At 41.3% G+C, this 27,076-nt stretch overlaps 1 protein-coding gene across 2 annotated transcripts; it reads right to left on the reverse strand.

Moving 5' to 3' along the window:
- Positions 1 to 5,454: 5,454 nt before the first annotated feature.
- dnajc16l (DnaJ (Hsp40) homolog, subfamily C, member 16 like) lies at positions 5,455 to 26,973 on the reverse strand. 2 transcript variants are annotated; one of them, XM_079582153.1, is made up of 15 exons: positions 26,544 to 26,973; positions 26,318 to 26,384; positions 25,870 to 26,015; positions 23,666 to 23,841; positions 22,799 to 22,983; positions 20,570 to 20,674; positions 19,202 to 19,360; positions 17,825 to 17,955; positions 15,587 to 15,764; positions 13,432 to 13,614; positions 11,625 to 11,701; positions 11,402 to 11,482; positions 11,080 to 11,166; positions 8,661 to 8,831; positions 5,455 to 6,578 (listed from the first exon to the last, which is right to left on the reverse strand). In XM_079582153.1, the coding sequence occupies exons 1-15, from the start codon at positions 26,732 to 26,734 to the stop codon at positions 6,101 to 6,103; spliced, it is 2,415 nt and encodes an 804-aa protein (XP_079438279.1). In that variant the 5' UTR covers positions 26,735 to 26,973; the 3' UTR covers positions 5,455 to 6,100. The 2 variants fall into 2 exon arrangements, with proteins under 2 accessions (XP_079438279.1, XP_079438278.1); XM_079582152.1 differs by having other exon boundaries at positions 13,432 to 13,617.
- Between the last annotated feature and the right edge of the window lie 103 nt (positions 26,974 to 27,076).

Below are 27,076 nucleotides of genomic sequence, written 5' to 3' on the forward strand. Positions count from 1 at the left end.
TGAAAGTATTGTTCAGACCATGCTTAAATGTTCACAAATTAGAGTTTAAATGGAGAAGAAAGTTGTGGTTAAGACCAAGTTCCGCATTGTCCCCCATGTTACGTTTTAATCGTTAGAAAATGCTATATTGACGAAAACAGCTTATTGGAAGTTTCCCGTTCTGGATTCCCTCTGTGAATCGCCTCTGTCATTTTAGGAGCAGCGCTTCCTGGTTACCTTGCGCTACGGGGAGGGGCCATAGGCAAACTGGGCGGCTATGAACCAAGGCATCACAGCAGGTCGAACAGTTTCCATGAGAGTTAAGATTACTCATACCACAACTCTATGTATGATTAGTAGTAGAAAGCTCCTTCAATTCAATTTTGAATTATATCCCACATTTGCCCCCATTTTCCTGAGGGTTTTAGGGACCAAGTAGGTCACAAACTGCCAATCAACCATCAAAGAATTGTTGGAAACGTAGAAAATACCAAGACAATTGCAACTGACCTTTCGCAAAAGCTGCGTCCCCTTAGTTACTGTTGCTAGCTCCGTCAAGAAGCAGCTGAACACACATCATGAAGTGCTTGTTAGTGACTCTCGCTGGTGCAAATGCTGGTTCTGCAGGTTCTAGAATAGATACAGACGGCATCTCGTCATAGAAGGGGGCGTGGCTTCGCCGAGGGGGAAAATAGAATCTTTGGAGAAACACAATTTTTCACTCTTTTTAGCCATTTTCTGGTGGAATATGGACTTATTTATCACATATAAATAAAGTCAGGTGTAAATCGGGCCCATATGGATATTTTCTCACAGCAGATTGTTCAGTAGAAGTGAAAAAACGGCAGTTGTAGCTCGCGCTAGCTAACCGTTAGCATTAGCCCGATGTTAACATGTAGCATCAAGTTAGCATTCTCCGTTTTTTTATGTATTTATGGGCTGTTGAACCACTTTGCTCCTCTCCATGTCTTTGTATCTTTATTTAGTAGAAACTATATTCATAATTCAGCGTTTGTTGCGTTAGTTTTTGAATAATTAGAGAAAGTTTAGATTTTTTCAAAATTGTTTTCCCCCTTAACTGTTTTCAAACATGACCATATATGGGCGATTCCAGAGATGCCGTCTGTATCTATCTGTGATGATGTCATTGGACCCAACGGGGGGCAGGAGCCAGTTTTTCCTATTAACAGCATTACACTTTCACAAGTCGTAGCTAAAAAGAAAAAGTATGAATAAAAAAAATGATCATCAATATCAGTCACTGGGTCCATGATCTCTCTGTACAAAAACAAAATAATTTTTCCTCTATATAATAGCATAGACCTGTAGAATGCTGTGATGTCACCTGCAACCCAGCAATAACAGCGCGATAGCCTCCAGATCGAGGCAAAATGGGCTGCAATGTGCAGTGGAGGAACATATTCAAAATATGCAACAAAGGGGACTCTACAACTATCGAGGCTAAAAGCATTGGCCTCATGTGAAAGTGGGAAAAAATCCCTGGAGCCACCCATTTGCAAACGCCGCAGTATTGTGGACTAGTCATGCTCTACATTCTCTTCTTATGTTAGTCTAGTATTGATAAAATATGAGCGTTATTGTTAAGTTAGCCTACAGGAGCTGAGCGCACCAGCTGCTTGTGCGCCCCTCATCTGACCCCCTCATTCCTACGACCTGTCACCACTAAGGCTTAAAGGGATATTTCAGGATTTTTGACATAGGGACTCATTTCCTAGTTATCCAGAGTGTTGCTGATACCTGGAGATATTTTTTTCTAATTCATGCAGTTCTTATGTTTGAAGAGTTTCATGGCGCTAGGCTAATGCAAGGCTAGTGCATTTCTATGGTATCAGCTAGCCTGTATTAAAAACAGTCTGACCCGCTCCACAGAGCACCTGAGGCAAATCCCTTATAACACCAGACTAACCATATAAATGTCTGTGTCGATAGAATAATTTTTGGAATATAACTGACCTTGCATCACATGAATGATCGCATTATGAGGGACTATTTTCTAGCAGATCCCTCCGCCGCTGCGTAGCTTATACAACCACGAAGCTGATGCTGCTCAAATATAAGTGTAACTGTCCCTCACATTAAGTCTTATTTTTGTCCATATCTTTCGCTCCTACGCCCTCTAGTGGTAAAGTAGACGGAACAATTATTTAATTTTTAAGGTTCCGTCCGACCTTAATTGATTGCGCACTCAGCTAAGCCATGCTACAGCAGCAGCTATGTTTCAGCTCGTTCCCTGAATTCAAAAGGTGAAAGAAAAACCAAAGGAAACCAAAGAAACAACGAGAAAGATATTGGAGGTTTGTTTAGTTTGTTTATTTAGTTAATAAATCGCCCATTTCGTATTTTAATATTTATTTTATATTTTAGAAAGCTAATTAAGAGCTCAGACATTTAGCCCCTCGTTGGAGGTCAGCTCACGAGGTTTGTCTCAAGTTTTACATGTTTATTTTGTGATATTGTCAATTTTATGTTAATATTTGTTTTCTTATTTGTGCCCAGTTCTCACGGGTTGCCAAAGTTGTCAAGCCAATAAACCCTGTTTTTAACTACCTCGTGCCTATGCTAAATCCTTGAGGGTGCTACAATAAGGTATTTTAAAGCAGTACTAAGTAACGTGTTTACCTTAATAAATCCTTTCCGTAATCCCTGTGGGGGTAATACAAGTGTTTATGGGATGATTGGAGGGTCTTTCATCTCCCCCTGGTGTCTCTGACCAGAAAACCATGTTTGCAACTTGACTGCCACCGGTGCGGAGCAAGCAATACACACTAATGGAATCACGAAGAAGAAGCTAACATGCTAACAGGCAAAGCTAACTGCGGGCTAACGTCACTTTAAACAGTATTTACAGCCAAGTTTGAGTGAAAAAAAATATTTCGATTGTATAATTGGATGCACAGTAACCCTCTCTCCCTTTGCCTTTCCTGTCAGCGTAGTATTTACTCTCCAAGACAATTAATAAGTTAAAAAATCGTAACTTTCTACTACACCTGCAGTTGCACTTATGGCCTCTAGGGGGAAGAGTTACTTAGTGCTGCTTTAAATGCTAAAGGGTTCAAATTATTCTATCGACACAGATATTTATATGGTTAGTCTGGTGTTATAAGTGATTTGTCAGACTGTTTTTAATGCAGGCTAGCTGACACCGTAGAAATGTGCTAGCCTTGCATTAGCCTAGCGCCGAGACACTCTACAAACAAAAGAACTGCATGAATTACAAACAAAAATATCTCCAGGTACCAGCAACACTCTGGATAACTAGGAAATGAGGCCCTATGTAAAAAAAAATATGAAATATCCCTTTAAGCCCCAAGTGAAAGTCCACCAAGTGTCACGTTTAAGGCCAGTCTGGGGTTGGCGCAAGTCCTAGATTTAATATGACATAGAAGCGCTTAGAAGTAAACCTTCATTGTGACGATGTCCAGGAACAACAGCTCACGTCAAACAAAAAGACGCACGGTGAACTACTGTCACCTTGGCGTACAAGTTTGCAGGCACAGCTCATGTTTTGTTTTGGGCTTTTGGAGGAGAAAAAAAGCACGCCGCGCTTCACTATTGACGGTTCGCGATGAGGTATGATCGGACAATGCCACTGGTGTACCGTGTAAAGTAGGTCAACCGCAGTGTTAGATAAACGTATAAAAGCAAAGACTAACATTCAACGAGTTAAAATCTACAAATAAATAAATTCAGTGCAATGGGCATTAAGCCACGAATCAAACAAATCGTACATAAAGATTCCTCACGTACACTCACAGCTCGCGCCGGAAGTCTTTTAACAAGTCCGAACGGGGAAAACTGGATCGTAAATTCATCACCAAATCTGCATTTTTCCACAAATAAATAAGGCGAGTGCTGGAAGTCATGCAGATGTTTAGCTAACTATTTTATAATTCTAAAAGTAGTAGTGCTTCTTAAAATCCAGGATAAATGTCTATGGATAAGCGGTACTACGAAGCGGGGTGAGAACCGGACGACACCATCAGAGCCGCGGGTGGATATTTTGGTAAGGGGGGGCTGAGGGACAAAATGTACCCATGAAACACTTTTTCTGTGCATATTTCCATTTATTTATTTATAATGCCTGCAGTTCTTAAACTAGTCATATCTAATCCTTTTAATGCCCAAATTATTATTACGATTATTATTACTTTTTAAACCACAAACTCAAATAAATCATTACGTATTTTGTTTCTTGAGATTTGCCAAAGTACAATGAGAGGAATGAGGGCAAAATATCATTGTGTTTTAGAGCATGTTCAACAGACTTTGGCAGAAAAGATGTCCTTATTTCGTTGGGTGATCCAATCATAATTTCTGTCCCAGCTTTGATGAGATGACGTTAGCATTAGCATGTGGCCGCTAGCATTAGCATGCTGTTGCTAGCCGCGGCATTTTGCGCAGCAACTGAAAACATGTTTGCGAAGGTTGAAACTAACTAGCCGATTAAATGACAAAATAACACACAGCATGCCCGTATACAACTAGATTTCTGTGGTGAAAGTCGTGATTTTTTAACGTTAAGCTCAAACAGGTTTCGGTTAGGCATAGATACAGACGGCATCTCGTCATAGAAGGGGGCGTGGCTTCGCCGAGGGGGAAAATAGAATCTTTAGAGAAACACAATTTTCCCTCTTTTTAGCCATTTTCTGGTGGAATATCAACTTATTTATCACATAAATAAAGTCAAGTGTAAATCGGGCTCATATGGATTTTCTCACAGCAGATTGTTCTGTAGAAGTGAAAAAACGGTAGTTGTAGCAAGCGCGAGCTAACCGTTAGCATTAGCCCGATGCTAACATGTAGCATCAAGTTAGCATTCTCCGTTATTCATGTATTTATGGGCTGTTGAACCACTTTGCTCCTCCCCATGTCTTTGTATCTTTATTTAGTAGAAACTATATTCATAATTCAGCATTTGTTACAGTAGTTTTTGAATAATTAGACAAAGTTTAGATTTTTTCAAAATTGTTTTCCCTGTTTTCAAAAATGACCATATATGGGCGATTCCAGAGATGCTGTCTGTATCTATCACGTGTTTGGAACAATACCCGGTATAGCATGTTTTCCATTTTAGTTTTGGCCACAATTCATTTTATGAGTTTCAAGTACTTAAGCCAGTGCTTTGGCAGAAACAGCACATTGTTTTGGAGTTTGGATGAGACAATGGAAGACCTTTGTTTAGTAAATGATGCTGAGGTCTGTATCAATTCATGAATGAGTTACACATCATTATTTTTACAATGAATAAAATCTAAGCAAAAAACCAAGATTGATCAATTTTAGAAAAAGAAAAAAATAGTATAATTATAATCATAATACTACTAATAATAATCATAATAATTTAATATTATCCAGCCGCAGTTTTTTTTTAAACAATAAACAGTAGTAAATTTGAGTAATGTATTGTGCAGCCCTACTCAAAGGCCAACAATGTCATGCTTGTACCACGTCCTCCTTTTGCTTCTCCCCAGCTTCCTCACCCCTGATTGGTCGAGGCGCCGCCTTCCTTTCATATACAGGAAGTGACAAAGAGATCCAGCTCCGTAGTACCGATTATCCAGGGTTAACCATGAAGCTACCACTAATCCTGGGCCTGTTCAGTGCCGAGTTGTTGGGTGATGTTCGAAGATATGGCCAATCAATCAATGAACTGACGTCCTAAATGAGACACTGCAGGTGAATAGGGGGAAAAAACAAGTCTAGAAATGTCAATTTGCTGGAGATTACAGACATTTGAGGAAAAACAATATTCCTAGTTTCCCCTCATATAAAAAAAGGAATTTCTTGCGTAAAAATTACCTGTATTTTCAGCAACAAAATCCAAATAGAGAATCAGTCAGAGGGGATTTTTACAAAGGTTTGAGAAACGTAAGTTTTCACCTGCCGTGTCTCGCAGGTCAAGCATGTTGTTTTGATGAAGATTTGTTAAAGTTCACTTCAGTATTATAATGCAATACTTTATATGGGAAGAATGATGCTTACTTTATGCTTCAGCTGAAGAAGTAACTGTATGTAACCTATTTTAATTTCTACAAGCTCCAAAACATAAAATATAAACTTAGCTGCAGACTCGTCATTATGTTCGCGTTTTCCTTCACTCTCAGCTGTGACTGGTGCTTGAATTTGGGTCCAGTGAGGGCCAGGCTGGGACGTGTATCCGCGGCAGAGTGCCCTCCAGCAGCCTCTCCATCCACAGCCCCAGTCTGTCCAGCTTGTGATGCAGCTCTATGCTGGTGGCCCGGCTCGACCCCCGCTTGCTCGCCGCCCCGTCCTCTCGCGAGTGGGACCGGGACCTGGACTTGGAGCTGGAGCTGGAGCGTGATCGCGAGCGGGACTTTCGAGAGGAGCACACGGAGGCGTCGGACAGAGAGGCGTCGCCGCCTGATTCGTCGCCCGTGAAGACCGGCCGGAAGAGGCAGAAGTAGCGCTTGTGTCCGTTCAGTGCCAGGACGTGTCCGGTGAAGTCGGAGAAATCCTGCTCCTCCTCCAGGTCCTCGGGCCGCGCCGAGCGCAGCAGCGCCGGCATCCAGTGCCGGTGTTTGTCCAGGTTCAGGAAGGAGAAGTGTAGCGTCTGGGTTCTGTGAAGGAGCAAAAGAGTTGAATCAGCCTCTTCTGTTGAATGCACACTTTTGAGATTTGTATTGAATAGGTCGCGTTTACGTCACATCACAACATTTCTAAAGAGCCCATTGCAGGGTTCCAGGAATCGCCATAGAAATCCTTTGGACTCCAGTTCATCTGGTTTTATTACAGACAGAATCAGCGCAGCCTCGTGCAGCTGAATGTGTTACGTGCAGCTTCTTTGTCTTTCTGTCTCCAGCGCCTGCTTTAAAAAAGCGTGATCCATAGTCTAATTACGCACGTGTTCCTAAGCGCGCACTGCCAATAAATAGCTCCCACTCCAGTTCATTGTCTCCTCTGTCAGCACATATGAACTAATGTCCAATTATTTTCTCTGAAAGGCGTCCAAAGGTGGTGACAACATTTGAAAACATGAGCGTGATGTTGGTCAATAGGAAGGACTTTCAGACATAAAAAATAATGAAATAATGTGTCAGGTTTGTGAATCCAATCACTGTCTAATACTGATGAGGAAAAGCATTTGACAATTTTGGTTTTGGAGATTTCTTACAAAAACAGTACATCTCCTGTAGAGAATTGGCCCCTGCCCTCCACCAGGCATTATGACATCATCACATTCTAAAACGTGAACACAACCTATACGTTTGTTAAGCGTGACGTCACGTGTTCCGCTTCCGGGAAAATGGTTAAAAAGAGTGAAAAACTGTTTCCCAAAAGATTCTGTTTTCCCCCTCGGCGAGGCCACGCCCCCTTCTATGATGCTGTCTGTATCTATAGTGCACCAATTCACCTTATTCCGGAAGTTCCCGTGGGCGCCGCCATGAATTGTGCCCGCCCCTTTTCTCCTATCTGTTTACATGGGACTGGAGAAGTCCACATAAAATCTGTCACTACATGAAAACAAAGCCGTTTTTCGGCCGCGCAGAGAAACGCTGCAGTGTCGACATGTCGGTGCAAATGAACACTGGCCATTTTACACAAATCAATCTACTAAACATCAGATTTGAGCGGAGAATATTTTCCCTTGTTCTCCGTTTAAATGAACGGGTTTTGCGCTCGACCGGAAACGTCAGGACAATGGAAATGCCGAGACAAAGCAAAAAGTGGCAAAAGTGGGTGGGGCGGAATGAGGTGGATAAGCTACAAACATTTTGTAACATGAATCGTTCATGTTCTAGAATTGTTGAAAGAAATTTCCAAAAAGAAACAATCCAAATGTGTTCCCTGATCATTATTTGAAACCTGCTGTATCATTCTAATGGCGGAAGGTCCATTCTACTGACCAACATCACCCACATGTTTTTGAATATTGTCTCCACTTTTGGACGCCTCAATGAGGAAAACAATCAGACCACAGTTCATATGAGCTGGAAGGGAGGACTTTGAACTCTGTGGCAGGAGAAATTAGCGACAAACTAAGACTAGAAATCTGCATTTTGATAGTTACCATAGTTACCACTAGCTGCCCTCCACCTCAATTTTAAACTCTAGGCTCTTTACAATGTTGTGATGTCACGTGAGCGCAACCTATAAACCAGATTTAACTTGTGTTGAAGTTGTTTGTCTGGATTTTAGATTCCGGGGTTCGCACCCAGAAAATATCTTTGATAGATAATTTACCCAGGTTATTGCATTTTTTCCCTGCTAAAGTAAATTGTGACAATAGTCTTGTGAACAGACATTATAAATTCACAGTGTCATTCAGAAAGATTGTTTTCCCCTCGAGAGCTAGCAGGCAAATTGTGAAATGTACTTAAAACTCCTCCCTGTGAAGAATGAGGATGTTAGAAATGCATTAGGAATGAGTTTAGACACAACTAAATCAAACTTCGCACGAAATTAAAGCAAACTAAAAGATCAACAAACATCAAGAGTAAGGCCTTGAAGAATGAGACTTTCTACAAAAACCAACAAACGAAACAATTGAACCACTTTACAATGTCAGAGGTTGTGTGTCACTTACAGGAACATTTCTTTTCACGACGCACTGCAGAGTTCCTGGTAACTATCGTTTCATAATAACATTTAAAGAACAGTTTTGACAAGAATGTCATCATTTCCCAGTAGCTTAGATTTACCCGGAGAAAGAGAAGACCTCCTTGGCGAACTTCCTGAGCAGCACGTTCTTGGAGGCGTCAGACAGGACCAGGACCACGTTGATGTGCCCCGGTCTGAGTCGCACCAAGTTACTGGTGTAAGTGATGTCCGTCAGCTCCGTCACCTCCACAAAGTCCTTCTTTGGTGGACGACTGCAGAGAAATCAGGGAAATGTTGAGCTGGAAGTGATGATACTGTACAATCTATGGGCGAGACACGACTAAACGGTTTAGTTTTTCAGGTTTTGGGTTTTGGGTTAGGCATTAGCCTCACGCTCTAGGGACATCAATAAGAGCAGCCATTTCCAACATCCCCAGACCCCACTTACGCAACCACTGAATTAGAGTAACTTGCAGCTATCAGAAGGATTTGATATGAACTAATATCTAGTCTGATTGATTGCGCCTTTAACCTCAAGAAAACCAAACTTTTACTACAATTAGTATCATTATTATTATTATTATTATACTAACGAGAGGCTTTAAAGCAGGGGTCCCCAACCTTTTTCCTGCTGCGCACCGGCACAGGACCTGAACATTTTTTCACTGCTAGGTATTGGCAGTGCACGCTTGGAAACACGTGCGTAATCAGACTATGGATCACGCTTTTAAAGCAGGCGCTGGAGACAGAAAGACATAGGAGCCGACGTAACACATTCAGATGCGCGAGACTGTGCTGATTCTGTCTGTAATAAAAACCAGAGGAACTCGAGTCCAAAGGATTTCTGTGGTGACTTTCTATCAGGAGTTTAATTTTCTATGAATAAAGTTATTGGCTCATGGATAGGCCAAAGATTAATTGAAAACAATGTGGTAATTTAGAAATTATTTACTAGCGTATGTCTCTGCAGCCAAATGCATCACGTCAAGGCCCGGGCCCGGTGGTTGGGAACCACTGCTTTGAAAGGCTTTAAAACTCTTTTGTAAACACAAAAATCTCTGCAACAAATGTGTGAAAAAAAAACATATTAAAAAAACAAAACATATAAAACATAAATATTCACAATTTTAAACCTAGTTCAAGCTATAGTCATGCTTTTGTCTCCCAAAACATTTTAACGAACCATACGCCTTATTTCCATCTGAAAACTATAGGGCTGGGCGACATTTTCCCATATTGATCGATCTCTGGACTAGCAAGCAAACAGCTGCAGCCAAACTGAAAACTAGAAACTAGAACAACAAGTAAACGAGTGCTAATGCGAGTAAACCACGCATTTATTAGTCAAAAAAAGACGATCAAACTTAATTTGTTAGAATTTCAGCTAATCCACGGCTGCAGCCTCAAAAATAGTCCACATGGTCCAAATAGCGATTGATAGTTTTCCTCTTTGAAGGTAAACTCTTCATCCCCGTGCGTGTCCTCTTCCTCTGAGGCTCTTCGTGTTCAATAACAGTAAAAACACGGCCCCAGAGACGGACGTTTATGTGAAGAAACCAGTAAGTCAGTGTTTAAGCTGCTCAAGACTATGGCATACTACCAGTTAGCATTTAGCTTCAATAGCTCAGCTCCGAGAAAGGTTTTTTGTTTCCTCTTTGATATGTTAATATAGTCTGAGGGGTGAAGCAGATCTTTAGTGAATCCTGCTGTAGCTCGACAGACAGAGCTGCTGCGTCTGTGCCACATTTGCTGGTTTTATCACATGTACACATGCACTCTCTGCGGCCGTGTTATAACTGTTCTCTTCTTGAGCAATGATTATGAGTTCTTAAAAACGCCAATCAGTTTCCCTTTCATTTTCATCCTGAGTAGAGATATTGTTTTATGTTGTAGTACTGCATAATTCTACTTCGGTGTCATTGGAAATGCATGTATATCCAAAAAAAACACCAGGAAATAGAACACATCATTTTCATTTAAAAACACAACCCTGAGCGGCAAAACAAATCATGTAATTGACTTGATCCCCGTGCGTGTCCTGTTCCTCTGAGGCTCTTCGTGTGTTTCCGCTTTGCCCACTAGACGAGTTAGCGCAACTTTGTAGCTGATTTTACACGTAAAATCACCAGGTCCTCTCCTCTGGCTTCCGCATGTGCCATCCTGTGCTTCCTGTTTGTTAGGGCCGAGTGATCCCTGGGATTGACCTGACAGGCACTGCAGCATTGCATGTCCATATTTTTTTCCAGAATGCGACAGGTCTGGCCAATTCTCCTCAATTAAAACGCACCACGCGGTTATCGTGATTGACCTTTATTATAATCCCGATAAGACTGAAATTCAATTAATTGCCCAGCCCTAAGAAAACAATAACTAATTGTAAATCTGAAGAAGTTGTTGTTACATTTCTAATCTACTGCAGGAGTTTCAAAGTGATATATCCAATAAATGGTATAAAAGGTCCAATTGTATTGTGCGTAGAGATTGTTGTGTCCCCCTAGTGTCAAGTCACTGCACGCTCACCTGGAGGTGCCTCTGTCTGTGGTGTCCTCTGGCGATGGAGGCTGCTCTTTAGACTTTGGTTTCTGAGGCTTGTTCTCTCCGGGTTCACTATTGGGCAAGAAGAGGTCATTCAATAAGCCACATTGTACACACAAGGCTCATTTTTGCTTTATTTTTGAAAGGTACGTAAAGGTATATTGGTGTAGTAAGAAGTGCATTGGTGCTAAGAGCCCCAATAAGCGTCCATGGGGTCACGAGCGAAACCTGCTTTACCCACATCATCATCGTGTTCACATATTTTGCACCAGATTTCCTCCTTACAGTGAACTGAGTTTAAACCCACCTGAAAGCCTGGATGATGACTGTGCCGAACAGAATGAACAGGGCGGAGAAGATCAGCGACAGGATCGGCATCATCTCTCGCCTGAAGAGAGGGAACAAGTTGGGAGAAGTCTTTAAAGCCAACAACAAGATGATATTTCACCATTTTGTTTTATCAGCCATAGATTTATTCACAGTTCGATTCATTGCACAGCCCTACTTTTATGGAATATGTGTGGTCTTACCAGTTTGAGTAGAGAAGATCGTCGTACACTTGAAGGAAGTAATCATACGCAGCATTCAGCCAGCGGATGATGAAGATCTGAATCAACAAAGAGACAAGGTCTTCACATTAATATTATTTCCAACTATTTTCAGTCCAATACATGCCTTTCAGTCATGTGACTTTTGTTGTTATGGCGGCCAGTTTGAATACCAAAGTAGAATTATGCAGTACTACAACAAGTAACAATATCTCTACTCATGATAAAAATGAAAAGCAACTGATTGACAGTGGCATTTTTATGTACTCGTAATCATCTCAAGAAGATAACAGTAAAAACATGGCCCCAAGAGACGGACGTTTATGTGAAGAAACCAGTAAGTCAGTGTTTAAGCTGCTCAAGACGTTGGCATGCTACCAGTTAGCATTTAGCTTCAATAGCTCAGCTCCGACCTGAAATCCCCTGAACCACACTCCAAACATCTAGCCTTGGATACAACATGTGAGAGAGGTCAGAGCTGAGCTGTTACTGTAGTATCACTCTTTAGGTTCGTTTTTTCAGACACTAAGGTTAGAGATGTTAAAGATCTTTTACCTTTACATGTTTCAGCCGCCATCTGCAGGCCGTCATCAGAAGTATCACCGGCGTGCGGTGACGTGTCACTTATCAGCTGTTCTCACTTCCGAGGCGTGACCAGTCTGACGGTCCCAATAGGTCTGACAGACTGGTCACGCCCCCTGCCGCCCGGTGGATTCAGGGCGACCAGTCTGTCAGACTTGTTGGGACCGTCAGACTGGTCACGCCTCGGAAGTGAGAACAGCTGATAAGTGACACGTCACTGCACGCCGGTGTTACTTCTGATGACGGCCTGCAGATGGCGGCTGAAACATGTAAAGGTAAAAGATCTTTAACATCTCTAACCTTAGTGTCTGAAAAAACGAACCTAAAGAGTGATACTAGAACACAAGCAGACACCATGAACGTTACGAAGTTTGTTACTGTAGTATTTCCTCAGTGTTCATAGATGTGAGACACACATGTTTATCATGTTGAAGCCATTGATAATGGTTGACCGTTGCTAACCGGTAGCATGCTAACGTCTTGAGCAGCTTAAACACAGACTCAGATAGTGTCTGTGCCACATTTGCTGGTTTTATCACACGTACACATGCACTCTCTGTGGTCGTGTTATAACTCTTATCTTCTTGAGCAATGATTACGAGTTCTTAAAAATGTCAATCAGTTTCCCTTTCATTTTCATCCTGAGTAGAGATATTGCTTTATATTGTAGTAATGCATAATTCTACTTCGGTGTCATTGGAAATGCATGTATATCCAAAAAAACACAAGCAAATAAGACCCATAATTTTCATTTAAAAACACAACCCTGAGCGGCAAAACAAATAATGTAATTGACTTGTTTGGCTTCTGTTGCCATGCTATCGCTATGCGACATCCCCTACATGCCCTCTACACGCCCTCTACACTGGGAAAAGTGCCAACTTACTTACTTAACTTGTGCTTAACCTCTTAACCCCCCTTGAACCGAGCACGTTTTTTTCCGGTTTGGCTTTACCCAAATCTAATGACGACAAAGCAACAAAAACACAATGGAAAAGCAACAGAAAAGTGAGCAAAGAGACACAAAACCTCAATAAAAAAGCAACCAAAGATGAACAAAAAGGCAACAAAAGAGCAACAGAAATTTTTTGATGACATAAAAAGCTCTACATGCTGCATACTACCCCCCACAGTTTTTCGATGAATTGTCCCGCCCTGTGCTCAGTCCTGAGTCCCCGTGTTCCTGAACGTGGGTGTGCTTTCTCACCGGCGCCATCTCGTTGTTGAGCTCGGGCAGCGTGGCGTCCGAGCTGAGGTAGGACGGGTCTTTCTGCAGCAGCTCGATCTCTCCGTGGAGCCTGTACTTGTCCTCCTCGCTGCCGTTCCAGCCTCCTCCGACCGAGCGGAACAGCACTTTACCGGCCTGAGTGCGTCTCTCCAGCAGCACCACCTGCTTCAACACAGACCGTTACGAGGCATTTTCATACTGTAACGTGAGGAGCACTGTCGCATTTTCGAGAATAGGATACAGGCGTTTGTCATTTCCATCTGATTCCAAAGGCAGGGTATGAAGGATTTTGAAAACTTTATTATTTCCAAGATGTGGGGTCGACATCTTCAATAATGAATATTGTACTTTATGACTAACATAAGTTTTTTCTTTTATTTTCTAAGGATTTAGGTTTACATTATCTGAACTAAATAATAACCACCAAAACCCCAGGACCTGACAACCACCATTTGGCCTAGCTGAGGGGGAAGAAAACCATGGGAATCACAACTTTTCCCACTTTTTAGTTGTTTTCTGTTGGATTATAAACACGTTTACTTGACTTTATTTGTGTGCTATAAATCAATGTTTTTGGTGGATTTTGTTTTTCCACAGTAAATTATTCAGTAGAAGCGAAACACAGAACTTGTTGCTAACATGAGCATATGTAGCATTAGCTTTCTGGTTAGCATTGTCCGTTTTTTTTAAGCATTTATGGGCCGTTGAACCACCAATTATATGAGCGAGTTCATCGAGTGCTCCTCTCTGTCAGGGCTCATCATTGAGGAAACAGCTCCACATTGTGGCCGTGTATTATGCACTTTGTGACGTCTTTAATCTGTAAATATTCAGACTTATTAAGCATGCTCAGTGTTAGGCCTTATTAATGATTCTCTTGGTTTTAAACGCACATTAACGTTAGCATTAGCAGCAGTAGGTTAGCTGCTGAATGAAACATGTACCATTTGCCCATAAGCTACAAAACTACATCGTAGGCTGTATGATTTTGATTTAATGATAATATGAAAGGGACAGACTAAAAGCTGACGCTGTAGTGACATAAAGCAACCAGCGGAAAAGTTACACAAACAAATGTCACTGACGTCACAGTGGGTTTAGCTCAGTTTATGCCTTCTCTGTGAATTATCTGAAGCAATAGGTCACTTCGATGGCTTCATTTTCACATCGAATCCAAAGAAAACGCTTTTTCATGTGTAAATTAGAAGTTCTCAGATGATCTTTCCTCATTCATTTCAATGGACAAGAAAGAGACCAAAAGGGGAGGTAACCTTTTGGCGCCACTGATGAGTGACGTAGACGTTGCTCCCATCTATTAATGCTGGTGCAGCTTCTAGTTAAAGCTCTGCGACTGAACTCAGGAGGTTCTGAGCTTTCAAATGAGAATATGCACATTGGCATAAAGAGAGAGACTAATGGCAGAGTCACACTGAAGACTGAACAGGTTCTGGACGCATTCATCTAAACCTTCTATAAAAGTATCTGTAAAACGGACTGCTTTTTTTAAATCATTATTTCAACCTTAATGTTTATTTTATTTTATTTTTTTAAGAGTCATTTATAGGAAAATAAAGTACTTTACTTTATTTGTGATAAATTCGATTCTCGGGGCTATTATAGTGGCTCCTGACAGCATCCCAGTTGCTGGTGGGTCACATGTCTTCCCTAGGGAACGCTTCAATATTTACCTTCTGAAAAATCATGAAATGCGCTGCTGTAGTAAGTTTATGTCATAGATTTCAGCTTTAATGGCATGACTAATGCTTATTCAATACATGTGTAGGAAAATACAGTATTTTATTCATCGACTTGAATGGCCTTTGAGTAGTGAATGGGTACAGAAATCAGTGTGAGGCCAGCATAAGCACTTAAAACTTGTCTTTTTGAAACCAGTCAAAGTGATTTTTAAAATGCAGTTTACGGTTGCGAAATACTGTCTAAATGAAATGATCAGATAATGCCCCAGATTTAGATTATTAGAAACCCAATCCACCCAGCAATCAGTCAGCTGAATCCCTGGTGTCGAGGCCTGGGTCACGACTTTCCCAGTTCCACTTCTATTTCTCTGCAGCCCTTGTTCTCAGCCCTCATCATTTTCCCTACTCCCCACTCGTGTTTGTGTGTTTGTGCAGACCTGCGGGGAGAGGGTCGCCTGGTTCCGGAGCAGGGCCTGGCACAGGGGCTGCTGGTGCTGCTGATAAACGTAGGCGAATCGAAGCACGTCCTTCTTGTTGGCTGCCGCAAACTCCAGAAACGCCTTGTTCCCGGGAGCAAAGGCCTGGTCCTGGTCGGTGATCAGGAGTACGCAGAACCTGCACGCAAGCACACACAGTAGCAGTTATCCAGACTAGTTATAAGTCTAGACATGGTAACGTTATATTGGAGGATGTGACAAAAAGAAATGCAGTGGTTTTGGTTTGGCGAGTTTTGTCTTTGCCGCCATTGCTGTCTTCCTCTTGTATCTGAACTCGGAGCAGTCTGATCATCTCCGAGTTTTTTGTAATTACCACTTCGAGTCAGCCACATTTGAGTCATTTCTAAATGAGAAAGTCTAGTTTTACACAATTTCATTAAAAAAGTAATTAAGCATTAGTATATCAACAAATTATCTTGTTGATATAGATACAGACGGCATCTCGTCATAGAAGGGGGCGTGGCTTCGCCGAGGGGGAAAATAGAATCTTTAGAGAAACACAATTTTCCCTCTTTTTAGCCATTTTCTGGTGGAATATCAACTTATTTATCACATAAATAAAGTCAAGTGTAAATCGGGCCCATATGGATATTTTCTCACTGCAGATTGTTCAGTAGAAGTGAAAAAACGGCAGTTGTAGCAAGCGCTAGCTAACCGTTAGCATTAGCCCGATGCTAACATGTAGCATCAAGTTAGCATTCTCCGTTATTCATGTATTTATGGGCTGTTGAACCACTTTGATCCTCCCCATGTCTTTGTATCATTATTTAATAGAAAACTATATTCATAATTCTGCATTTGTAACAGTAGTTTTTGAATAATTAGAGAAAATTTTAATTTTTTCAAAATTGTTTTCCCCCTTAACGGTTTTCAAAAATGACCATATATGGGCGATTCCAGAGATGCCGTCTGTATCTATACTGAGAAGTATTGAAAATAAGGCAGAAGTGTCATTGTGAGGCTTTCCCCCAAATTGGCCACTCTTCTCATCCTCTGATCATCGCTTTGAGATCTTTTGTCACAGCCCCGTCTGTACATTAGTTGATCAACATGCAGGGCTGGCCCAGGGCATAGGCGATGCAAGCGGCCACCTAGGGCGCCATCTGCTGGAGGGCCCCCGAATTGCGCTTTAATTTTTGAACCATACCCTACATCTACAACATTGGGGATTTTCGGACATAACTTTGGAGCAGTTATGTGATAGAGACTTGCTGTCATTTGTGTTGGAAACTAGATATTTCATGCTTTCAAATGACCTGGTCCTTCTACGCCCCCGGGAATCTGCGTAACATTGTGGTGAAACCTCGTCATTTTAATATATAATATAACTGTTGCGCACACGGTTCATGAAGCACATGCTCAGATTTTGCTTTTTTTTTTTAATGAGGAGATAATCACAATATAATAATCATAACAAAATTAAATAAAACTAACCCTTTCCATATCCAAAGTGTGTCCAAAAGGATGGGAATAGAGTAACACAGCAAAAAAAACTATAGAAAAAGTGTGTTTTTTTCAATCTTGCCTAGGGCGGCAAATTGGCTAGCGATGGTCCTGTCGACGAGCTTTCCGAGTTGATAACACTATACTACATTTAACTGGTGAAAAAACTGTCCTGAGAAAAGATAAAGTCCCTGTGACATCGGCGTCAGACCACGTGTAGCTCTGATTGTAAACAGTCAGACAAACCACTTTCTCCCATTTTTATAATTTATTAATATTTTTATTGTCAATGTAAACTCACAAACGTCTCATTACGGATGAGGAAACAGGAAGCGACCTCCCTCTCTCCTGGTACAGCTTCATTGTTTTACCTTTTCTGCGAACTGCATTTGTATGTCTTTGCTGTGTTTTTGTGGAGGTCTTTTGGATTTGTTTATTTTGAGAATCCAAAATGGTCCCTTAAGAAAGCAGCTTTTTAAGGGTAAACAAAATGGTGAGGGGGCTGACCAGTGCAGGACGCCACGCTCTGAAACAGGGACAAACCCAGGAGGAGACAGAGGAGACAGAAGGCAGCCAGGCAGGTTATACCGAGTGCTACAGCTTCTCTGTCCTCCAAGGTCATGTGGGTCATGTTGACACTCACTATGTTTTAGTCGCCAAAGAGCTAAAGGAAACAACACTAGCAAGGAGCTATTCTACGTGTGCGTGATACCTCCCCTTGAACAAAAGCCTTACTTGCGTCTGCGGTGGAACTGTTTGATGGGGCAGAGCTCGTCGAACAGCTGCTGGTTGACGAGGCGCGGCACCTGCAGGAACTTGTTGTTGGTGACAAACTCGTCCATGATCTGCTTCTTCATCCCTCGCGCCTGAACAGAGCACACGGTACAGCGTCATTACGACTTTAAATCTCTTAACCGAGCACATTTTCTCCAGTTCGGCTTCACTCAAGTCTAAAAGCTTCTAGACTGGAGCTCTGATAGTAACTGTATTTTTTTTTTCTTTGGCGTTTTTCTCATATTTTGGATGTTTTTTGTCGCTCTTTTGTGGCCTTCTTGTTGACTTTTTGTTGCTTTTTCCATCATTCTTTGTGTCTTCGTCCATTTTTTTTTTTTTTCTCATATTTTTTATGTTTTTGGTCGCTCTTTTGTGGCCTTCTTGTTGACTTTTTGTTGCTTTTTCCATTACTCTTTGTGTTTTCGTCCCTTTTTTTGTTGTGTTGCTTTTCAGCACATTTTTGCCGCTCTTTTGCCGCATTTGTGTCACATTTTGGAAGTGATTTTGTTGCATGTCTTTTTTTTTGTGTTACTTGTTGGTCCCTTTTTTGTGGCTTTTTCATCACTCTTTAGAGCTCAAAGCCTCTCGGTCAGGGTGACTCCTCATTTGAAAGCTAAGGCCTATAAAACTGATAGTAACTGTATTATTTTTCTCATATTTTTGATGTTTTTTGTCGCTCTTTTGTGGCCTTCTTGTTGACTTTTTGTTGCTTTTTCCATCCCTTTTTGTGTTTTCGTCCCTTTTTTTATTGTGATATTGTTGCTTTTCCAACATATTCTTGCCGCTCTTTTGCCACTCTTTTGCTTTCAGATAGAGACTGAAACTCAGCCCAGGACAGATCAATAGGCAGGCAATTAGCAGTCATCAGCTGAGAGTAGGGCCATTCAGACTGAAACTCAGGTGCGAGTTAGGTCTTTAGGACTTAGAACTACAAAGACTCATAACTACAAAGATGTTTACCCACAGGTGAGAGCAGCCGTTAATAGAGGGGAGGGACTAAGCCGAGCTCAACTTCTTCCTGTGGTCTATAGCACGTTTTTGTCACATTTTTGCTGTTTTTGTCTACAGCCTACAGGCCAGTGCAATGCCTCATTTGAAAGCTAAGACCTTGCAGTTCCTGAAACTATGTGTAAGCTCTGTGAGAGTAAAACACAACTTACAGGCAGAGGATGGCAATTGTTAAGATTGAAAAGTGCATTAACACAAAATGTAACAAATTGCTGTGTAACTTGTAAAGGAGTGATGATAAAAAAAATGCCTCCAAACACAAGTATAAGTATTGCGACATTGCCCCTGTGATTGGTCGATAGTGTTGATGACGCCGGTGTACAGCAGCACCTGAATGATGTCCACGGGGTTCTGCGTGTCCTCCTTGAACAGCAGCATGGTGGGAGCGTACGTGTTGACGTTGAACTGCCGCAGCAGACGAGTGTTGTGGGTTGCTCCCTGATCCACGTATCCGAAGCGTACGTAGTCTCTGAAGGCAAAGGCGGTGAGCTGCAGACACAACAACAACAATGTACATAGTAAACAATCGCCCCTTGACAGGTGGTTACAATCTGGTCCACCCATATATGGTCATGTTCAAAGCAGCCAGAGGGGGAAAAACAAGAGGAGACAAACAGAGCTTTCTCCCATTTCTTAACCGTTACTATTAATAAATGCTGAATTATGAATTTATTTGTCTACGGAAACAAAGAGAGGTGCAACGTGGTTCAACAGCCCATAAATACTAAACCTAACCCTAATGGACAGTGCTAACCAGGAAACTAACATTAGCTTCATGCTACATATGCTCACATTAGCAAAGAGTGCCGTTTTTTCTCTTCTACTGAACAATTTGCAGTGAAAAACTATCCAGATGGATCCAATTTTGGCTTGGCTTTATCTGTGTGTGATAAATATATTAATAGTCCACCAGAAAACGGTGTGCCTTTAACCTCTTACCCCTGCCTAAACCCAGTGAATTTTCTCCAGTTTGGCTTTACCCAAAAGCTCCTGGACTGGAGCTTACAGCCTATAGGCCAGAGCAACGCCTCATTTGAAAGCGTTTTTGTCACATTTTTACCCTGTTATTGTTGCTTTTGTATGGCTCTCTTTTTTGCTTTTTCATTACTTTTTAATCATGTTTTTACCACTTATTTCTTCCGTTTGTGTCGCTCAATTGTTGCCTTTTTGTCACTTTTTTGTGGTATTTTCATCCTCGTTTTTGCCTCCGTTTTGACTCTTTTTTTTCAAGAAGCTTTCAGATTTGGGTAAAGCTAAACTGGGGGAAATTATAAGAGGGGGGGGGGGGGGGTAAGAGGTCAAGACCGGACTAAGGAACACAACGGCACTGAAAGATTGACCCAAATCTGAAAACAAAAATCTCACAGATGTCTGCTTTGCTTTATTCCTGACTTACACACACAATTCTCAAGTTTAGTTTGACCAGAAAGAGCCTATGAAAGCCTATAATGCTGAAGGAAGGGGAAGAATGTGGGGTTACTAGAGGCGCAGGCACATAATGCAACAACAAGAGGACCGTCTCGTTCGGAGCAATGCTGTCCTTGCACCAGGTGGAACATTGGGCCCTTAATGTTTAAACCTTTCAAGACTATGGGATCTTTACTATTAGCACCAGGTGGAGCTGTTATCATTCCCTCACCGTAATATCGGACACACTGAAAAGAGAAACCAGAGATGGCCAAGTGCCCTGCCTCGTACCTTATACAGCAGGGGCACCACAGGGACCTGGTCAAACAGCAGCACACTGGGCTTGTTCTCAACCTGCCACGCCTCCAGGAACGACAGGTAGTTACTGTCCGAGATCTGCAAAGAGAACAGTATATTCATTTGGTTATTATTTGTTTATTCGCTTGGGACGGTGTTGCTCCAAGGACACTGTAACACAGAACGACACAATCTCCATACAGCAAGAAGTCACACACAAAAAAAAAAAAAGGTTTTTAGATTTACACTAGGATTTTTGATGGGAAATGGTGCCATTTTTGTCTTATATTAGTAACATTTTAGCCTTTGGACCTGATATTAGTAGCAACGCAAAATGCAGCCGTCACTGAGTGGTGAAAAATGACCTGAATGAGCGTTCCTCAGCTTTAGCGCCATCTAGCGGATACAATATAACACTGATACTTATGAATCTAGTATCATTAAACGCAGCTTGAATCAAGGAATATAAGGATATAAATGTGATTTTGACCCGCGGCTTTTTGAATGAAGTTATAAAACCTGGCCGCGCCGTCAGCGGCCGCTCTAAACCAGGGCGAGTCCGCGGTGTAGCTAGCGTTAGCTCCGCTCCGCGCCCGACTGTAGCCCAGGTCTGTGGCTGTTTATGGCCCTGACACATGCCCTGGAACATGCCCTGACACACGGGTAACCAGCGGGGTCCACAGGGCACCCGCATCAGCCACAGTGTGAGGCTACGAAGCTAGTTTCCCTTGTATAACGTGTGTCGCTCCAAATCCTCTCTGCTCCGCGGTGCGCACTCACTGGCATAAAGCCACAATGCGGAGTTTTTGAACTACAAATGAGCTCTTAAAACGATCTTATTCACATGATTTATTTACCAAAATAACAGAAATGCAGTAGGACATTTTTGCTTAATTTCCACTATGAATTTACAAATTAAGTAACTAAAAAAAAAATTAAAAAAAATCCTAGATATATGATTTTTTTATTTTTTTTGTAGATTACCATTATTAGTTTATTCAAAAAACTATACAAGATATCCCAAATCCCCTCTGAGAAACTCTTCTTAATGCACCAACACTAAACTATTATTTTTTAAATTGGATTGTTGCATTATTTAGATTTCATCTGCAAAAATTATTGTAGCCTACATTTTGGCATAAAATGTCTTGCTTTTTGTATATAAACAAATATTACGGAAATACAGCAATACAGTTTTTGTTCAGATTTTTGTAAATAATAAACAGCAAAAGTTTCAAATCGATATCACCCACTTAAAATGTTTTCCCTATTCACCTGCAGTGTCTCGCCTTAATTATTTGTTAAAATATGCAAATTAGTTGCATTGGCTCAGCCCGCAATTATAATCTGACATCATAATTGAAATCCTTGACAATTTTCCTTCTGGGATGTGAATTTTGAGAATGATATTTGGGGAGATGGGAAAGTTAGAGCACAAAGAAGCTGAAAATTGTACCACTTTTTGTGATAAATCGGTCCAGACTATATCCTATTGTTTTAATGGAGATCGATTTCACCAAAAGTGGCCGAAAATGAAAACTGAAATGTTTATAACTTTGGAAGTACTTCATGTATTTTAAAAATTCAAAAACCCTTTTCATCCTCTTGCTGACCTCTACCACCCTATGCTCTTATAAATATTGTCTACTGTTTTTCAAATTTTCATCTGGCATTGCTAATATTAGACCTCAGTGTTATTAAAGCAGTACTAAGTAACTTGTTTCCTTAATAAATCTTTTTCGTAGTCCCTCTGGGGTTTATACAAGAGTTAATGGCATGATTTGAGGGTCTTTTATCTCCCCCTGGTGTCTCTGGCCAGAAAGCCATGCTTGCAACTTGACTGCCACCGGGTCGGAGTCACCAATACACACTAATGGAATCGCGACGAAGAAGCTAACAGCTAACAGGCTAACCGGGGAAAAGCTAATTGCAGGCTAGTGCCACTTAAACAGTATTTACAGCCAGGTTTGAGTTAAAAAAAAAATCTCCATTGTGTAATTGGATGAACAATATCCCTCTGTCCCTTTGTCTTTTCTGTCAGCGTAGTATTTACTCTCAGTCTTACTCTCTAATTGACTGTTCACATTTATGGAACATTGAAACGTTGAAATAGTTATAGTAAATAGTTATAATAATAAAATATAGCAATATCCTCATCGCAATATGTTTTTTTTCCTGATTCTGAGCTGTCCTATTTTAAAGTGTATTTAAATCTTCCATTACCTTCTGTACGAGCGTGTTGGGCAGCAGGTCCTCGATGAACTGCCTCAGGTGCTCTCGGACCACGGCCTGGTGGAAGAAGGACACTCTGCCGTTCACCAGGCCGATGATCGAGGGCGCTCTGTGGGCCCCCAGCTGGTTGGACAGACGGCGCTCGTAACCCAGGTCAATGATGCCGATTCCCACGCCTGCAAAAGAGGGATCGAAGGTTAACATTTGAGAAAACCAACACTAAGGCTGTACAGTAGGGCTAAACGATTTAGACACAAACCGAACAGTGATTTTTACCATAGACATGCGCTAGCACTAGCATAGCACCACTAAACTCTTCAAATATAAGGACTGCATGAATAAATTTTTTTTTTAAAAAACTCCAGAAATCAACAACACTCTGGATAACTAGGAAAATCGTGTCAAAAATCCTGAAAAATCCCTTTAATTGTGCAGCTCTACTGTACAGTTTGGGGAAAACACAATTTTTTGATTAATTTGACAATCAATGGCATTGCCATTAGATTTGTAATGTAGCTTTTAAAAAGGCTCGGCACCTATTGCAACCTTTCAAATTGAAACTTTGATTGTGCTGTGATTAATTGTGTAGCCGTATACAGGTACTGCTGTGTTCGCATGTCAGAAAGATTTTAGAGCGACTGAATTTAGTGTTAAAAAAAGCCTGTCTCTTCATATTTTCCATCTGTCGACCAGGAAAACTCCCTATAAATAATAAATAGCTGCATCTGCCCACAGAACCCACCCTCTCCTAATGGCCTTTCACAGGATAAACATGTCGTACAGCAAGTGTCCAAGTCACAGAACCTAAAAACACAAACTCTGCTTCTTCACTTCAAGTTTCTGAATGTATTAATTTACCGAGCGGCTCGAGCTCCTCCACGGTCTCCTTCCACACCGGCTCGATGTGGATGCAGGCGAAACACCACTCGGACGTGACTTTGATGAGGTACGGCCTCCTGAAGCTGTCCGGCAGAACCTCACTGTTGAACTGAGCGTGATGCAGCAGGTACTTACTGTCCGCAAACTCACGAGACCTGGGGGACAAAGAGGTCAAAGGTGGAAAGGTTTGTAAAAAGGAAACTGCAACACACACTTTTGAGGAGCCATAGAAGCAGCTTTGAGAGGGAGAGGGACGCAACGGGGAGCCAGTGTGGGCGCACGTTAAACACATTCAAAGTTTACCTTTGTTATGCAGATATGTAATGTCTATTCACACTATTCCCACAGTTACCCCCTTCCACTAGAATTAGTTTACATAGAAAAAATCTGTTACGACATGGACACAAAGCCGTTTCAGGCCCACAGAAACAGTGCAGTGTTGACTTGTTGATGCAAATGAACATTTTACACAAATGAATGTGCTGTACATTTTAAAGGCGAACATTTACTCTGAACGGACTTCATACTCTACCTGAAGTGTCAAGATAACAGAAGTGCCGATCCGTGGGAAAAAGAGGCCAAAGTGGACGGGGCAAAATCCGGTGAATAATCGTTATGTAATAATAAGAATGATTAAAGTGATGGTTGCTACGTTTGCAAAATACAACCAGAAACAAAGCAAATTTTGAAATGAATTGATCAAGCTCCCTTACTCTCCTGATTGGACCTGACAGGTCGGTTCACAGGAAGCTTGTCTTATTGGTCAAAGTTACGGCACAGGGGATTCTGGATATTGCAAAAGATATAGTCATTTAAAATGACTTATGTTAGGCCTTCACCCTGGCGCTGCTCTGCTGGTGACATGGAGCAGGGCCCCTGCTCATTCCTACCTCTGTCAAACACATTAATAGTGAGCAGTGTTAATTTTGACAACATATTTTAATTTAGTTTTAGTCTTAGTCTTTTGACGAAAATATAATTCGATTTTAGTCTAGTTTTAGTCACAAAAAAAATATCTTCAATTTTAGTCTAGTTTTAGTCGACTAAAATTGCAAGTAAATTTAGTCGACTAAATTTAAGACGAATTTAGTCGACTTTGCATTGATAATATTCATTATAATCATATTTAATCTTGTTCCTCTGCTTCATGGAGCTGCTCCACATGAATAAAGCTCAGAGCTGATCCTTTGGCAGTGATTTTACATGATCTGAGGCTCTTTCAGACGCTCAATAGAAGTTTGGATGATTTTAGTCTCTCCCTTTCATTTTTATTTAGTCTTTTTTTAGTCGACTAAAATATCTGGACATTTTAGTCATAGTTTTAGTCTCATGAAAAACTTTTAATTTAGTTTTAGTCCAATTTTAGTCGTGAAAAACAACACTTTGACTAAAATTAAGACTAAATATTTTAGTCGACGAAATTAACACATTAATAGTGAGTGGTAGAGGGCGCTCTGGGAGGGGCACCACTGAAAAGGTTAAAGGGTGCACCAATCTAGTGCTAGGTGTGGTGCTTGTACAAGCTAGTAAAAACAATAACCAACAAACCTGTAAGTTTTATCTTGACACTTTTTTTATAATCAATGTATTGGCATATCCGACTGGACATCTGCAATACTCTGGTACTCTCACAGTAATCATCCTGCACATAGCGGACAGCAACTTTTAATGCACCACAACAGTGAGTTGGAGAAAAGGTCAGAGGAGGAAAAGACCTTCTGTAATTTTCACTAATGTACATTTGTGACAATGGTGTTGGGCACACTGTAGTATGGTGACTGTGTATGTGTAACTTTGAGCTGCTGCCTTGTTCCAAAACAACTAACTAACAAACAAATTAACTAACTAACGCCAAACTGCAGACTCCGGCAATGTCTGTCCATTATATGAATTCTATTATATAAACATTAAACTTAAAAATGTTTTAAATAATTGCCTTGTGTACAGAGTGTTGAACGGTCTGGCTCCACCGCTTCTTAAAAAATGTATTGAAAAAAAGAACGGGGAAACAAGCACTCGCTCCACAGTGAGAGGGGACAGTGAAGTGCAGTTTCAAAAGTTCGAAACTTACAGACTCACTTTGTTTGCACATGAAGGACTGCATCTAAACATCATTTTGGCAATCAATTAATCTGCCGAAGATTCTTTTTTCGATGGAAAAGTGGCCTTTGAGTGCCGATTACCTTGGGAACTGAAAGAAGGACTCATCGAAGTAGAAGCTGTGGTGGAAGCTCCTGAAGCCTTGGTGCTGAGACTGCCCGAAAGGCTGGTTCTCCTCCATCTGACCGTATCGATCGAAGTTCGCCCTGCGCTCCTCATTCGACAAGATCTGGAGACGACAACAACTTTTATTTGACCTTCAGTTAACCAGTAACGTCCTCCCTTGAGTCTTTTTTCATTGGAGTAAAGACAATGGGGGAAACTGTGCCTCATAATGACACCAGAGGCAATTCTACACTTGCTACACACACAGATTAAGACAAATAAGTGTTAATATTATTGTATTTTTATAACGAGCAGCCCAACTTTTGGACTATAATGTAAACATAAAAAGGAAACAGACCACAGACAATGAAACATTTTGATGTCCTGCTACCAGTTCATAATAAGTTCTGACATTAATCCTCCTACCTCATAAGATTTAGAGATCTTTATAAACATGTCCTCAGCAGAAGGGTCCTTGTTCTTGTCTGGATGCCTAGAAAAATCACAACCAAGACAATCACTTTGAAAAAGCCCCCTATAATCAATTGCAACAAACTTGTTTTGAGACATATATTGTGCAGATTACACTGACAAGGCATAACACAAGTCTAACATGCTCTGGGGTGGTGATGAATGGCCTAGATGCACTCACCATTCCCTGGCCAGGGTCTTGTATGCCTTCTTGATTTCAGCCTGGCTCGCTCTCCTGCTAACTCCCAATATCTTATACGGATCGAACTCAGCCGATCGCACAAAACACGGCTCTAAAACGAGTAGAAATAAAAGCAGATACAGCGTTGATGTCCATTGAGGTCGGGTCCGTGTCGTCCCTGCAGCTGTCATAGCTTCTTCTTGGTGTGGTGGTGGTGCAGCAGCAGCAGCACCAACGACGTTAGCAACAGCGCTGAGAAACCGGGTGAAATGAAGCCAAATGCTGATATTATTGAGCTAATACATTATGTCATGAGCGCTAACATGTCCGCAGGAAAGGTTTGGGTTAAAGCAATAAGAAAATGCAAGTTGACATCCTTCTGTTTAGGGAAGCTAAAGGTGGATTTGCAACCTCAAGCTAGGGGAGAAGCGCATTGGCAAAGCGGCAGAAATGCGACTTCCGGTATAACGTTTTATTTTTTATTTTTTTCATAATTTGCCAAAACGTCGCGCAGTTCTTCACTATGAGATTAT

Source organism: Gobius niger, assembly GCF_951799975.1.
Source record: "Gobius niger genome assembly, chromosome: 24".
Classification (NCBI taxonomy): Eukaryota; Metazoa; Chordata; class Actinopteri; order Gobiiformes; family Gobiidae; genus Gobius; species Gobius niger.

What these genes read in the sequence shown, in the direction of transcription:
- dnajc16l (XM_079582152.1), bottom strand. Translation starts at nt 26,734, where the DNA reads ATGACAGCTGCAGGGACGACACGGACCCGACCTCAATGGACATCAACG. An exon ending in AAGACCCTGGCCAGGGAATG is followed by an intron (nt 26,385 to 26,543) that starts GTGAGTGCATCT and finishes TGATTTTTCTAG; the next exon opens with GCATCCAGACAAGAACAAGG. An exon ending in TGGTGCCCCTGCTGTATAAG is followed by an intron (nt 19,361 to 20,569) that starts GTACGAGGCAGG and finishes TTGTGTCTGCAG; the next exon opens with CTCACCGCCTTTGCCTTCAG.